At 56.3% G+C, this 15,313-nt stretch overlaps 1 protein-coding gene across 1 annotated transcript in view; it reads left to right on the top strand.

Annotated features, from left to right (window-relative positions):
- The first annotated feature begins 2,443 nt into the window (after positions 1–2,443).
- Positions 2,444–15,313, top strand: part of LOC118006728 (calcium/calmodulin-dependent protein kinase type II subunit alpha) — a 60,131-nt gene continuing 47,261 nt past the window's right edge. Inside the window, exon 1 of the mRNA XM_034999481.1 lies at positions 2,444–2,540. Within this exon, the coding sequence (XP_034855372.1) occupies positions 2,479–2,540 (62 nt within the window). The 5' untranslated portion in view covers positions 2,444–2,478. The remainder of the gene's footprint in view (positions 2,541–15,313) is intronic.

The raw sequence follows: 15,313 nt of genomic DNA, 5'->3' as shown, positions 1-15,313 counted from the left end.
CTTCCAGGATTCAGACAGAGCAGTGTGAGGAGGGAAGGCTTCTGAGTCTCTTACTAGTAATAATTTCCCATCTCTGAGCATTCGCAGTGTGTCAGCTGCTGTGCTCACCTGCTCATCTCATTTCATCCTTAAACAGCCCTGGAGGTAGGGAATATTAGTAACTCTATTTTGCAGATGAAGAAACCGAGGCACAGAGAAGTTAGGCTCCCCATCCAAAATCACACAGCCCATAGATGGTGAAGTCCTTCTCCTCTCCCCTGGACAGTGAATGAGGTGGCCTCAGCAGTCACTAAGGGCTGTTGCAGTGCCTTCGCGAGTGGGCGCCATCTCCTGGGAAGGGCTAGAGGGTCTGGGCGGGGAGGTGGCCGTGCAGTCCTTCCCCCACTTTCCCCGCATCTGCCTCTCGCCTCTGGCGGTTTTCCGCTTTCCGTGCCCAGCCCGCTCCCACCAGCTGTGCAGCCCCCAAGCAAAGGCCTCTCTGCCTCTGAATTGCAACGTTGGCGGCAGGAGCGGGAAGCATATTGTGCGCAGAAACAAAACTGAGTGGTTTTTCCTTTTTCTGAAGGTGGTAATGGTGCAATTAGTGGCCAAGCCATTACCCCTCCTCCCTAGCTCGCCTCCCCTCCTTCCCCTTGGCCTCCCTCCCGTTTCTCTCCTGGGAAGAAGTGGCTGCATCCCGCATTGGAGAGCCAGCCCCATCATTCTGTCGCACCCCTGATGCCCAGGAAGAGGGGCAGAATTGTGGGAGAGGGAACCCAGATGTCTCCAGGGGCCCCTGGACCTAAGGTAGTGAGTCAGGGACCTGCTAGGGTTGGGGATTACCAACAAGCAGACAACGTGTCCAGCAAGTGAGGTGACCAGTAAGGCAATTGAAAGGTTCAGAGGGGTGGGTTAGCAACTCAGAGGGTTGGGATCCTGGATCCTTTTATCCCACCTGGGCTCCTCGTGGGCAAATACTGGCATGAGACCTCAGCCTGGTGGACTGTGAAATGAGCTTGAGTGGAGGAGGTGGGTGTGAAATTCTGAGTCCAAGCTAGAGTGATGGGGGTGGCCATGGTCCCGCTTTAGACCTTCCTTTTCCTCTTCCAGAAACTAAAAAGAGACCTCATGTTTACATACTTCCCAAAGGCTTCCACAGCCCTTAGCCCACTCCTTCTTCACAGCCTTCCTCTGCAGTGGCAGCTTTGTTCTGTTTTGCAGAAAGGGCGCTGGAGGCTCAGAGAGGGGCAGTGACTTTTCCAGAGTCACACAGCTCATGAACATCAGAGCTGGAGTTGAACTCAGATCCTTAAACTCCAGGCCTTTTCCTTCCGAACCGCCCCCCGGCCCCGCCCAGGGCTTGGGTGAGATCTTGGGGCCCCGGATCTGGCTGCTGCCCTGAAGAGTTGAACTTGGCAGGGAAAACGGGAATGAGGAAGAGGGAATGAGGATTCCAGGGCAGGCCCATGGCCACTCCCCGCCATGCCAGGCCATGCTTCCCTCCCCACTGCCGCCTCCGCCTCTTTCACCTTGACTTGAAGCATAAGCCGAAACTGGGACGTGAGCCCCAGGAGACCAGATCTCCATGGTCCCTCTGGGGGCACGGGATGGAGGAGAGGGGTGGGGGTGAACAGGCGGGCAGGGCCATTCTCTCCAGAATCCCGATGTCTCCAATGCACTTGTCCCTCAAGCTAGAGCGCCAGTGGGACGGACGAGGTGGCAGAGAATGAGGAAGACAGAGGCAGAGGCAGAAACGAAATACAGAGGGGAGCAGAGAGACAGTGACAGACTACAGTGATCCACTGGGAGAGAGATCCCAATGAATTAGCCATCGCTTCCTGTAAACCTTAGAACCCTGCTGTTGCCAGGGCAACGGGGCAATACCTGTCTCTCCAGAGGAGATGAAGTTGCCAGGGTAACTGCATCCTGTCTTTCCTGGGGACCATCCCAGAATGTGGCACCCACTGGCCGTTACCATGGCAACTGCCTTTTTGCCCCACTTAATCCCATCCTGTCTGCTACAAGGGACCCACAGTTGGAGGTGGGGGAGGTGGGAAGAGAGAAGATCACTTGTGGACTAAGTTTGTTCTTCTCCCCCTCCCCAGACCCCTCTGTCGGTCCATCACCTCGGGGGTGCCGTGTCCACCTGCCCCTGGGCCCACACAGGCCTGCAGTATTGTGTGTGGTTAGGTCCAGGGCGTCCCGGAGCCGGTTTCGCAGTGGAAGGCAGGCAGGTGTTGGGGGGGCAGTTACCCGGGCAACGGGAACAGGGCGTTTCGGAGGTGGTTGCCATGGGGACCTGGATGCTGACGAAGGCTCGCGAGGCTGTGAGCAGCCACAGTGCCCTGCTCAGAAGCCCCGGGCTCGTCAGTCAGGCTGGTTCTCGGTTCGCACTCGGCAGCACAGGGCCGCGAGTGGCCCCTAGTTCCGGGAGCAGAGTAGCAGAGCCCCAGGTCTGGTCCTCCAGCCCCACGCCTCGCCTGCCCGCCCAGAGCCAGGATGGCCACCATCACCTGCACCCGCTTCACGGAAGAGTACCAGCTCTTCGAGGAACTGGGAAAGTGAGTTGTACCTCAGAGAGTTCTGGAGGGTGCAGGGGGTCAGCGTCACGGGCAGGGGATGTGCACCTGTGTGCTTCCTGTGCACACACACGGGGAGGGAGTCTGCATGTTTGGGGGGATACTTGCCTGTGCCGAGTGCCCAGAGCTGGGTGTAGGCATGTTTATGTGTGCCCAGATGTGCCACAGCCAGCCGGGTGAGTGTGTGTAGGGGTGAAGGGTTGGTGGTGCATGCCAGTGTGCATGCACGCACGCATGCACACACGCCCGATTGCACATGACTGGGCACACACAGATTTTTAGAAACTCAGGGTTAAAAAGGGATCTTCCCAGGCAGCCGAGTCCAAAGCCAGAACCCCCCTGCTGACTTTCTCTTGAGGTGTTCATCTGGCCTCAACTTGGACACCTCTGATGGGAGAGAGTTCACCATCTCCCAGGTAGTCCCTCCTGACTTTAGGCACCACCGGCGACTGTGCAGAGTGGCCAACTTCTCCGTGAAAGCGCATCCCCTCCCTCCTCCCCTCCCTCCTCCCAGCTCCTCTTGGAGGGAGGGCGTCAGTAAGGCAGGGCTGAATAACTGAGGGACTGGTGGGGCTCCCTGGGTGTGGAGAGACAGGGAGGGGCGCTCAGGCAAGTTGGGGGGAACACTACCATTTCAGGGGCCAGTGCTATACCGGCTCTGGTCCCTTGGCAAAGTTGTCCGGCCCCAGAGCTCATTTTATGCCCCTGATGACTGGTGTGGGGAGAAGGGTGGGAGGATGGGGGAGAAGATAGCCCCTTAGCGTCGTGGAGTGTCAGGAAGCGCACTGGGCACCCCCAGCTAGGTCTGGGGAAGCTCCGGGGAGGGCTCAGGGGAGGGGTACAGTTTGGAGACAGAGTTCGCCCCTCGGGCAAAGCGGCTCGCCTGCCCAGGGTGGCCATTTGCTAGGGCAGCAGGAGTGCAGGGGGGAAGGGCCCTGGCAGCAGGTACGTGCCCGTGTGAGGTCCGGATGTACACATCCAAAGGGGCATTTTGACGGGTGCTGTGTAAGGACTGACTCCGGGGTACGCCTGTGTGCTCTGAGAGAGTATGCAAGTGTTCACATGTGTGCACCAGGAGGAGGTGCTGGTGTGTGCCTCATGTGAAAGGCCTGCAAGCGTGGATGCGTGCAAGGGGCCCACGGGGTCCTATTGGCCGGTTTGCACGGGAGTGCAGATGTGAATGTGCGTCACTGTGCATGCACACGTGTGGCAGGTCAGAGCTGTGTGCACATCAGCCAGAGCATGTGTGTGAGGTCTGGGTCTGTGCAAATATATGGCTGTGTAAGGGTTCACGTGTGGGACTTGGGCACGGTGGTATCCCTATGAGGTCCAGACACGCACATTTGCACGAGGATGGGGGGCCATGCACACGGGAAGGTTTATGTGCGTGCGTGTGAGGCCGGGGCCAAAGGCTCGGGTGGGAGTGTGGGTGTTGAAGGCATGTGTGAGCTCATGCTGGTGTTTGCATATGTGTGGGAGGTGGGCCTGTGGCCGTGGACAAGTAGGCTACCTGCACACACACACACATTCACACTCACATACCAGGCTATCCTGACACTCACAGGTACACACCAGGTCCCCTGTACAGACACACACCCACGTGCAGGTGTGTGGTCACTCTTGTCTGCAGACTTCCTGCGTTTCTGAGTGTGTTTCTATGCTGGGGGCAGGGGTGGGCAGCAGGCAGGAGGCTGCTCCAGAGGACTGACCCTGTCTGCTAAAGTGTGATGGGCCCCTGCTCGGCGGGGGTCCTGTGCCCCCCTGGAACGCCAGGATTCCCCCATTAGCTAGGAGCTGCCCTTCAGGGGATGACCAAGGCTCGGTGCTGGGAGGGCTGCGTCACAGGATGCAGTGAAATGGAGTTGAGATGTGACTCAGGCGCTTCAAGTGAAAATAAAAGTGATGTTTTGCCCCAAGAGGAGATGGATATCATGAAGACTGGGAGCTGGGGGTGGGCTGGGGTGGGGTGGTGGTGACTTGGTGCAGAGAGCCTTTGCGAGCCTTCTCGACCCCACTGCCGGCCAGGACCGGGGCAGGGGCAGAATGCCAGGTGACAGGGAGCCCTGGTGTGGCCATGACAGGCAAACCGAGGGTGGTAGGCATGGCCAGTCCGTGTCGGATCGATTTCAGACCTCTTCCTTCTAGAACTATATGGACTCCTAACCTTTTTTAGGTCGCGTATTCCTCCAGGAATCTGATGAAAGTCCAAGTCTACATTCTCCAGAGAAATGCACAAATCTACGAAATGTTGCGGGCAATGTCAGGAGCTTGCAGGACCTTAGGAAGGCTGTGGATGGGCCTAGGGTGAAGGATGCTTGTACCGGAAGAGAACGAGGCTCCACGCCTCTGATGCAGGGGTTAAAAAGGCCAGGGTACATCGCGGGGCACCCGGGGCTCCTGCTCCGCGCGCTGGGTGCCCAGTGGGGCAGGTAGGGCGGCGCCCTGCACACGGCCCGGGCTCTGGAGCTGGCCACGCAACGCTTCCTTCCGTAGTCTGGAAATCAAGGCAGTTGCTGTGGGGATGCAATAAGATGGCACGCGTGAAGACACAGTGACAAGCCTGGCACACAGTGGGCCTTCAGCAGGGACTGCTGCTGGGATCATTGTTCTCCAAGGTGAGGCAGGCTGAAGCCGCCGCTAGGGACTGCCACATGTTTACCTTTTGTCTGGAGCTGGTCCAGCTTGGGGGAGGGGCCTGACCGGGCTCCTCTTCTTTGGGGAGAAGCCAGGAAGATGCCCACAGGGCCCAGTCTCCCGGCCGGCTGGGACACTGCAGTCACCACCCACCAGCTGAGCCCCCATTCCAGGAGCCCACTCCAGATCCCTGGCAGGGTGACTTGCCAAGGCCGCTGAGGCGGTCCTGCAAGGGGACATCGGAGCCTTTGGATGTCCTTCGGCAGGACCTCGACTGCCCGGCTGGAGAGGAGAGCGTGTGCCTCTCGAGGGCTTCCTGGCGTCCTACTCGGTGAGCCTGCCTGGTCACTGCTGGCCTTCTAGGAGGCCAAGGTAGGGCTGGCTACGGATGTAAGAGCAGTTGCTCCTCTCCCACCTGGTGGGCAACAGCTGGGCAGGGTGTGGGCCCGAGTCCCCAGGGCCCTGGGCAGGGGCTTCTGGGGCCCCTCGATGCTACTGGACAAAGGTCTCACTCTGCATGGGGTTCAGATAAGCCAGGATCTTGATTCCAGGTCCCCTAGAAGGTTGAGGTAGAACCCAGAGACTGGCTCACTCACTCCTCCCTGACCCCTACCCTCCTTCTTCCCAGGAGATGCGAGAAATAAAAGCCCAGACCTTAGGAGCACAGGCGCTTGTCAGGAGGTGGGCTGTAGTAATGTCAGCTTCGGGGTCAGAGTGGGTCTGGGCAGCTGAGCCCGAGCTCCTGGCAGAACCCACCTTCTCCAAAGACCAGATTAGAGGCGGAAGGGGTCAGGTTCCAGGAGGCAGGGAAGGAGGATGCCTCCTCCAGCCTTTGACATTCTCTGGGTTTTGGATCCCACTTCCAGGAGAGGGTAAGGAGGCAGAGAATTGCCCTGCAGCCTGTGCAATCACTGAGTGGTACAGAAGGAGATTTTACTTGAGAGAGGAGGAGGGAGGGAGGAAGCCCGGATAGAGTGCAGCCCGTCTTTCTCTAGAAACTGGGATCTGAAATCAACTCAAGGGCTGTGTTGGGCTGGGGGGAGGGGCTCTAGGGGCCAGCCAGGTGGGCAGAGGGACGGGTGAGAGCTGGCCCACTGCCCCCTCTTACCCCCATGGTGTGTATCAGGAACTGGGCCTGGGCCAGGGGACACGGGGCCCAGAGGCTGTTCCCCACACTGAGGTACCGGGGTCCTGGGTGCTGAGGTTTCCTCACGGGATACAAGCTCTAACATCCGCCAAGTGTGTTCAGCAATCCCAGCCTTCCCTGGCTCAGTGGTCAGGAGGCTCGGTGGGGCAATGTTGGGGAGAGAGAACACCTGGGCACCCACACACCGCCCGAAGATGGGGGCGTGCTTTCATTTTGCTCCTAATAGCCTCTCACATTCACAGAGCTTTGGGGCCAGTGAGACACCCCTCCATCCATTAGCTCTGAGGGAGGCAGAGGGCTTAGGCATCCACCTGACAGAGGAGCAGGCTGAGGCTTGAGAAGGTGGAAGGGCCAGCGTGCAGGCGTCCAGCACCCTGCATATGGGGGGGACAGTTTGTGAGAGAGACCCCGCTTGCTGCCGTGTCTGAGGAACGCTACTAGGGAAGAGGGGCCCCCGCCTTCTGGGTAAGAGAATTCTGAGCTAAGGCTTATTTTCCAATCATGACTCTGCTTCTGATTTACTGGGCCGCCCTGTGTGGATCCCTGGGCCTTTGTGAACCCCAACTTTACCATCTGTGAAAAGGGGATCAGAATAACTCTGCAGATGCTGAAATGCCCCATTAGAGGGGCTACCCTCTTTAGCTCCCCTCTATGAAAGGCACACTTGGGAAATTTCAGACTCCCAGAACATCAGAACTGGAAGGACCAATACACTGTCTATTTATAACCTAGATGGTGAAACCAACACCCAGAGAGAAATAGCCTCAGGCCATAGGGAAAGGCTGTGTTAAAGCCAAGGCAGGGGACCAGATCCTGGGCAGGGGCCAAAGGCCAAGGATGGGATGCTGGGGTGGAGGGAGGTCCTCAAGGCTGGGCGGAGGGTGGCAGGAACAGGGAAGGGGACAGACTTTCCTTCCTCCCCCTCCAAGGCACCGAGCGGCAGGCACGCACATGTTCTGGTGCATGCCGCAGCCCTCCGCCCCCACACAGCCGCCCCCACACAGGCTGAGACACACTGACACTCTGCCGAGCCTCCCTCCTGCCCGCCCGCCTCCCCGCACAAGCACGCAGTGGCACCGCTTCCAGCCGCCCTGCAGTCTGGGCGCCCGGCCCTCTCCGGGCCGTGAGGGCACAGCCTTGGAACGCAAAGCCTGCATCCTGTTGCACACGCGTGCGCACTCCTGCGCACACGCAGGCTCCAACAGAGCATCCAGCACAAAGGTACCTACCTCCCAGTGCAGGCAGAGCGAGATGATGCTGGCTGGGCTTCTGAGTGTCCCTCAGGGTGGGAACAGCATGGGACCTGCTCCCCAACCCTGCCCTTCCCCCTTTCTGCACAGTCGTCCCGTGCCACAGCCCACCCTCTCGTGCACGCATGCTGCCCGTGTTGCCTTCTCTACGGAGCTTCTCTGGGGCACAGTGGGAAGCCTGCACCCCAGACCAGGCCGGCACAGCCCCCAGAGCGGGTCCCCACTGGCTGAGGCCAGCCCAGGCCCTCCAGGTCCTTGCAGGGTTTGACTTCCCCCGAGACGCCTGTGCTGGAGAAGGTGGAGGGCCTTGGGGTCACATAAGAGGAGGAACATGTCTGTGCCTCTTGCATCCATGCAACAAGTATATCCTGAGCACACGGTCTGTTCCCAGCCCTGGGCTGGACCCAGGACGTACCACAGGCAAGACTTACGTAGTCTCTGCCCCTTAGGCCTCACAGCCTAGTGGGAAGTGGACGTGAGCTGAGAGGAAGGGTCGGACGCTTAACCGACTGAGCCACCCAGGCACCTCCAGAAGTTATTATTTAAATGCAACTGGATAAGGACTATGAGCACAAGCACGGAGCTATGAGATGTAGAGACCACGACTGGTTGGGATGAGGAAGGTATCAGGGAAGGCTCCCCCAAGTAGGGGTGACGCTGAGGAGCTGGAGGTTGAATCAGAGTTAATCAGAAGGAAGAGGATGGGAGAGTGTGCCTCAGAGTGGGAATAGCGAAGGCCAAGGCTCTGAGGTGTGTATTTTGATGGAGCATGTCAGCCCCAGGGAAGTTGGGGGTCCTACTCTTCTTAGCCCTGCCCAACCTGCCCCCAGCTTTTGGATGCTTAGGACCTAGAAGGACTTGTAAAAGCCTTTTCTAGATTATCTAGAAGAGGGAGCCAGGCAGGGTGGTGCTGTTCTGAAAGCCAAGTCAAGTGAGAGAAAGCTGAGGAGCTGGAGGACTTGAGCAGGAAGAAGGGACCCCTCGGAGTGGGGGTGGGGTGGTGTCCTCTCCGCTCAGCAGGGGTATCCTGAGCAGAGCCAAAGTGTAGAGGAACACGGAGGTGGATTCAGCTCAGCATAGGCAGGACTTCTGAATTATCAGAACCGCTCCTCTCCCACCACGCACCCCCCCCCCCCCGCCCCCGCCGCCAGATGGACACAGCCTTAGGAGGTAAGGAGCACTCTGGCCCCAGGCATGCGCACACTCACAGCCCTCCCTCACTTCTTGCCTCCATCTTCCTCCTGCCCTTGCTGGTGAGATGCCACAGGCACGAAGTGGGAGATGGTTTAGGGGCCAGAAGATCCTCAGGCTCACTCAGACTACTGGAGCGAGGAGTGCTCCTTTGTTTACGGATGGAGAACTCAGGCCCAGAGAGGGCCAGGGCCTTGGCCAAAGTCACACAAGCCAATGACACATAAGAGTAGGGCATTCCAGCCTCTTTCCAGTCTGGCGCTTGACCCTCTTACCCCTTGGAGCTTCTCTCTCTGAACCTCTGAAAGCCTTCAACGTGTGCACGTGGATGGAGCCTGGGGAGAAAGCAGACCCTCCGCATCCCCCCTGCTCTGTCTGCTCTGGTCCTGTCTCCAAGGTCTGTGAATATTTTTTGATTTCCCTTTTTGTAACCCATTCAAGAAAACCCATGCACAGCCAAAACAAGAAATATGTTGGGACTTCTGTTGATTCAGTGTTCGCTGCAGCAAACAGAATCTTCTGGTTCCCAGGCCTTCTGTGTCCCCGACGAGACTTCTGCTGGGTTGGCCTCGGGGCAGGCCTGTGCGGTGGGGAACAGCTCGAAGACACTGAGTCCCTGCCGCATCTTCTGGAGCCTGGCCGTGGGTGGCTTCAGCCTGGGATGGGAGGAGGGAGATGTATGGTTTCAGTAATAAGGTCCTAGAATTTTCTGGCTGTAAAATGCTGTAGTTTGTGGAGCTCTGGGCAGAGCTGCCACGGTGAACTGGGGAGAAGAGAGAGAAAACCAAACAAATGGGGTCTCCAGCCCCCACGGTCCCTATCTCCTCTGATCCATTTGCCATTTGAGGACCTGCATAGTTGTGTTTTGTTTGTTATTTTAAAAGGGCATCGCTGCGGGGCGCCTGGGTGGCTCAGATGGTTGAGCATCTGCCTTCGGCTCAGGTCATGGTCCTGAGGTCCTGGGATGGAGCCCCGCATCGGGCTCCTGGCTCGGCAGGGAGCCTGCTTTTCCCTCTCCCTTTCCCTCTGCCTCTCCCCCTGCTCGTGCTCTCTCTCTCAAATGAATAAATAAAAAAAATCTTTAAAAGGGCATCGCTGCTTGAAAAGAAATAAATAAGAAAGAGAGAGCAGGTTTAAAAATGACCCATAGTTGATATCACAGACAGGAAAACTGAGGCCCAAAAAGGTGAAGGGATTTGCCTAAAGCACTCGCAAGTTGGTGTTGTGGAAACAGGGTCTCCCTTTCATTTCTCAGCAAACCTGACCCCAGCTTTTTAACTCTTCTGGAAATCCAGGAGCCCTCAGAGAATCTCATATGACCCACAGGCACTTTTCCTAGGAAAACGCATACTCATGACAACCTACAGAATGTGTGTATTATTTCCCACAGATCCCTTTGCCCTAAAGCCCACAGACCCCGGGTGAGGGCCTCCTCTGACCTGAGAGGATGGGGTATTGGAGAGAGCAATGGACGATGAGTCAGGAGTCCTGGGTTCAAGGTCTTAGCCTCAGTTTCCCCATCTGTGAAATGGGGAAAGGTTGGACCTCAATGGGAAGTTATTACTGGGCATGGCAGCTCCTCAGGTAGCCACACGTGGCCCACACCCTGGCCCCTCGGGGGAGCTGCTCTGGTGGCCAGCCCCAGCTCTGTCCCTTCCCCCGGACATTCTGACTCCATCTGTTCTGGCTTCCACCCCTAGGCCTTGCTCTCTGCTGAGTGATCAGATCAGCTAATCTGGGCTGTGAGTTACTGACCACCAAGAGGTGCTAATCCTCTCACGGATAACAGGTTTGACTGCATTGGACCAGGAACTTTCTGGAATCACCCCAGCTCATCTCAGCGAGGCAGAATGCTTAGGTATCTCAATTGAGAGTGGGGAGACTTTCCCAGGGAGACCAGATTTTGATTATGAGCCCCGTGTCACGTAGCATCCAGGCAAGATGGTGAGTGGCTAGCAATTTGGGACTGGACTTCTGGAGAGAGAAGGGGCTGTAGAGACGCAGGTTTCAATCCTGCATGATGGTCAGTGGCTTTTACCATTTGCAGGGGTGGTGGGGTCACAGAATGCTTTGTGAAGCTGATGGAAACTATGCATCCTCTGCCCAGAATAATGCAAAGACACAAAAACATTTTATTGAAATTTTAGGTGCATTCATGACCACCCAGGGCCTCCCCAGGGCCTCCAAGCTAAGGCCCAGGTGGCGGGGATGGAGGGAAGTGGTAAGAGGGCAGTGGAGAGAGAACAGGGGGTAGTGATTTAGGGGGACAGGAGGCCGGGTGCCAGGGAGAGTGCAGCCACCTAGAAACAAAAGGGAGGATGGGCCTCAAAGCCTGGTGTCAGTGGGGCCAGAAGCCGCCTGGTGTGGGGCAGGCAGAGTGGATCAGGCCCGTTGGGGCTGCAGGGGCTGGGGGGCATTGGGTGGGAGGGCCTGGCACGGCTTCCTTCCAGGGAGCCCGGGGGTGGGCACCAGATTGTGGTGGGTTCATGGAGTGTGGGAGGTGGAAAGAGGAGGCAGCGGATGTCGGACATTTGTTCTGGAAGTTTGGCAGCAAAGAGGGAGGAAGGAAGTGGCCCAAGCTGTTGGGTCGAGAGAAAGGTTCTTGGTTTTTAATTTTAAAAATTCGGGGGAGCAGGATGGTTATTTATTTTTCCAGAATAAGGGAGACTTATATGTGTTTGAGGAAGCAACCAGTGAAGAGAAGACCCTAATAATGGTCAGGACACCTGACAATCAGACCCTTAAGGAGTCCAGAGTTGGGGGGTTTTGGTTACTGTGCTGTCTCCAGAAGGTCCCCATAAACAGTCTTCTGCCTGCTGAGACCCAGGGGCCTGCCTTGGGCTCTGGGCAGCTCAGAGTAAAGATGGGGAGGTTTACTTTAGAAGAAATGGGCAGGAAGCCGTCTTGGCTGGTAGGAACCTCTTCCCATCCCCGTGTAGGAGAGACTTCTCACAAATGGCCCAGGAAGAAGTGTGGCTGGGGGTCCTCATCCCCATCTTTCAAATGTGACCCCACCACCCCTGCAAGAGGATAAGCAAGCTGGTAGCCAAGCTGGGTGAGGACCCAGCTCTTTCAACTCCCCATCGAATGCTCCCAGGCTCACCTGGCTTCCATGTCAGCATTTTGGGCTGTTTCAGACCAGAGAGAGTGCTGAGCCCCCTGCGGGCTGACAGCCAACAACTCCCAGGACAGAGAGCCTGCCAGGCAGCCAGAAAGCAATTTCCCAGTGTGAATCTTGCTTTTCACGGCCCATTAGCACGTTCCCTACATTCTCAGCCATGCTGGACCCACTCTTCCTGCGCCCTCTCCATCTGTGTGTTGGAGAGCAGGGCGGGGCCTCCCTGCCTGCTTGTGCCCACACACATAGGGGCAGGGTGCTCTGCCCTGGGGAGCAGCCCCTTCCCCTCCTCACCAAGGCCCCCACAACCTCCTCTCTTGGCTTTCCTCTTCCCCGAGCTTGGCAAACAAGGTCCATTTTGTTTCCGATGATGCTGGCTGTTCTCATCATCACTTTGTAGATAATGATGCCTATAAAAGGCGTTGTTTCCTGAGCATTTACTAGACACCAGGGACTGTGCTAAACCCATTGCATACCTTATTATATCTCATTGAATCCTCGAAACAACTGCACAGGGCGGGTCCTATTCTGATCTACATTTTACAGGAGAGGAAACAGGCTTGCAGAGGTTAAGTAGCTTGCTAGTAAGTGGCTGCACCACGATTTGAACTCTGGTTGGCTTGGCTCAGGAGTGCTTATCCCCATAGACTTCACTCTCCAGTGTGGTGGTCACTAGGCACATACGGCTGCTCAAATGAAATAAAATTAAAAGTTGAGTTCTTCAGTCCTACTAGCCGCATTTCAAGTGCTCCATAACCATGTGAGGCTAGTGGCTGCCACATTGGACAACACAGAATATTTCCACCATCACAGGATATTCTGGTATAAAATATTACAGCTGGAAAGGGCTCTGTACTATTCAGCCTCATTCCCATCCAAACCCCCATGTTGCAGATGAAAGACAGTGAAGCCCGTGTTGGGGCAGACCCCTGCCCAAGACCTCCCAGCAGGGCTGAGAGCTGAGATTCTGTCCCTCCAGTGTCTGTCTGTCTCACACACATGCTTCCCTGCCCACATTCCGTGCTTGCTGACGTGGAGACATATTTCATACCCAGGGTGATGTATGTGGGCCTTGTCACACCCCGAGCCTCATGGAAGCTCATGCACAGGGCACTGACTGGGCTGCCTGCCCACAGCTGTGGGCACACATGCCCCCTTGACCCCTTAACATCCAGGAACACCTTCGCAGACCCTCTCAGGACCCGTGCATGGACACTCACACTGGGTTCTCACACGCAGGCCTCACCCCTTCCTCTCAGGACACCCAGTCACTTCCTTCCACCCTGAGCTGCCCGCGTTGGCCTCCTCCCCTCTCTGCCCCGCGCTGTTTCCAAGCTCCTGCCCCTCCACCTGCTGCCCACCTTCTCGGCTCAGGGCCATGGGAGGACTGGGCTGGCTCTTTTGTTGTTTGCCAAGGCTGCTGGGTTGCAGCCACTGGCTCATGCAGGACGGGAATGCAGAAATAGGCCTTTTTAAAGCAAAAGATACAAAAAAGAGGAGTCTCATTTCTGCTGCAGATTCTCCTCTGCCCCTCGTCCCCCTGACCCCCAGCCCTGTGGCGAGCAGGGTGGATGGGAACCCGAGGCTGCATAGGTAGGGGTGAAGTGCCAAATTCAATACCACAGTTGAGGATAAGTCATGATCAGACCACAGAGCTTTGTGAGCCCAGAGCCCCCGCTCTGGAGGGTCACACTTTCCTGCCTTTGGTGGAGTCAGAAGAGCAAGTGCAGGTGACCTGGATCCTCTTCACAGACCCACTAGGAATATGCTTATTCACTCGAGGCCTCAGTTTCTCCACCTGTTAAATGGAGATCATAATTCCAACCCCACAGTGCTGCTGTGGTCAAGAAGGAGCTTAGCAGTGCACATGCATTTAAAAGGAGGATACCTTCCGGGTGCGTGAGAGGCTGGTACCCTCTGGATCAGTAGCTCTGAACTGGTTTTGATAAACTCCTCCCTCTGAGCAGCTGCTAAAAGCTATGCATCCTTGCCCCAGAAAAAAATGCACATACCTACTTTCAGAGGCACAGGATGTCCTTCAGTGGGTACATGGCCCCTGCGGCTGCCCTCCCCATGTTAGAACCTAGTTAGGACCCCCAGTTAGGGGCACCTGGGTGGCTCAGTCGGTTAAGCGGCTGCCTTCTGCTTGGGTCATGATCTCGGGGTCCTGGGATCGAACCCAAATCGGGCTCCCCACTCAGCGGGGAGTCTGCTTCTCCCTTTCCTTCTGTGCTCTCTCTCGCACTCTCTCTCAAGTAAATAAATAAAATCTTTTTTGAAAAAAAAAAAAAAAAAAAAAGGACCCCTAGTTAGAAGCTGGGATTTACACAAAAGCTTGGCACTGTGTTCCGAGAAGGAAATTTAGCAAATGTACCTTCTCTTGTTTTATAGATGTGGCTCTTAGGTCCTCAGCTCCTAGGGCAGAGCCCAGGTTCACGGGGCTGCCAAGCTGCCCTGCAGAGAGTTGCATGTGACTGCCCCATCAGGGCTGACGTCAGGGCATCTAGCAGGACTCCCCCAGAGGGCGGGCAGGACACAATCCCCTGGACCGCTGTTAAATGAAAATACAGATCCCTTGTGCCCCCGCCCAGAGGTTCTGGTTTGGTTAAATCTGGATAACCAGACTTTTAAAAAGTCTGGTTTTAGGGGCGCCTGGGTGGCTCAGTTGGTTAAGCGACTGCCTTCGGCTCAGGTCATGATCCTGGAGTCCCGGGATCGAGTCCCGCATCGGGCTCCCTGCTCGGCAGGGAGTCTGCTTCTCCCTCTGACCCTCCTCCCTCTCATGCTCTCTGTCTCTCATTCTCTCTGTCTCAAATAAATAAATAAAATCTTAAAAAAAAAAAATTTAAAATAAAAATAAAAAGTCTGGTTTTGGTATATGTATTTTTAAAATATCCCCAGGGGATTCCAAAGCAGCCCGTTTGATAACCATCGGTCTAAGATCTTTCTTGGAATGGAATTTTTTACTTAGTTTTTTACTTAGAATTTGTTCCTTTAGCGGAGAAATTATATCCATCCCTTCTTCCCTGCCTCCCTCCCCCTCCCCCTCCATGCCTCCATCCCTCCATCCCACATTAACTGAACTCTAGCTCTGGACCAAACACAGGCTAAATGCTGGTGAGTGAGGCAGGACCCAGCCCCTGCCCTCAGGACCTTATAGCCCCTCTCCTTCCATGCCCTTGCTCTCGATGGAGCTCTCCAACTTTCCCAGAAGGGGCCACTTTAAACACTCTCCCCCGGGGCCTTTGGGAATCGTGGCCTCCAGCTGGGCAGGGACCTGAAGGTCTTTGGGTCCATCCCCCTGTCTGGGTAGGGTGGGCACCTTTGAGACACCAGTCGTGCCCTACCTTCTTCGGATGCCTGTTCCTATTCCTAACACCCTGACGGAAAATCCACTCCCCCATCTCATTCAATC

This window comes from Mirounga leonina, unplaced genomic scaffold, assembly GCF_011800145.1.
Source record: "Mirounga leonina isolate KUSES-001 unplaced genomic scaffold, KU_Mleo_1.0 Mir_99, whole genome shotgun sequence".
NCBI classification, from domain to species: Eukaryota; Metazoa; Chordata; class Mammalia; order Carnivora; family Phocidae; genus Mirounga; species Mirounga leonina.
The sequence above is the reverse complement of the archived record's forward strand: the minus strand, read 5'-3'. Positions and strand labels throughout refer to the sequence as shown.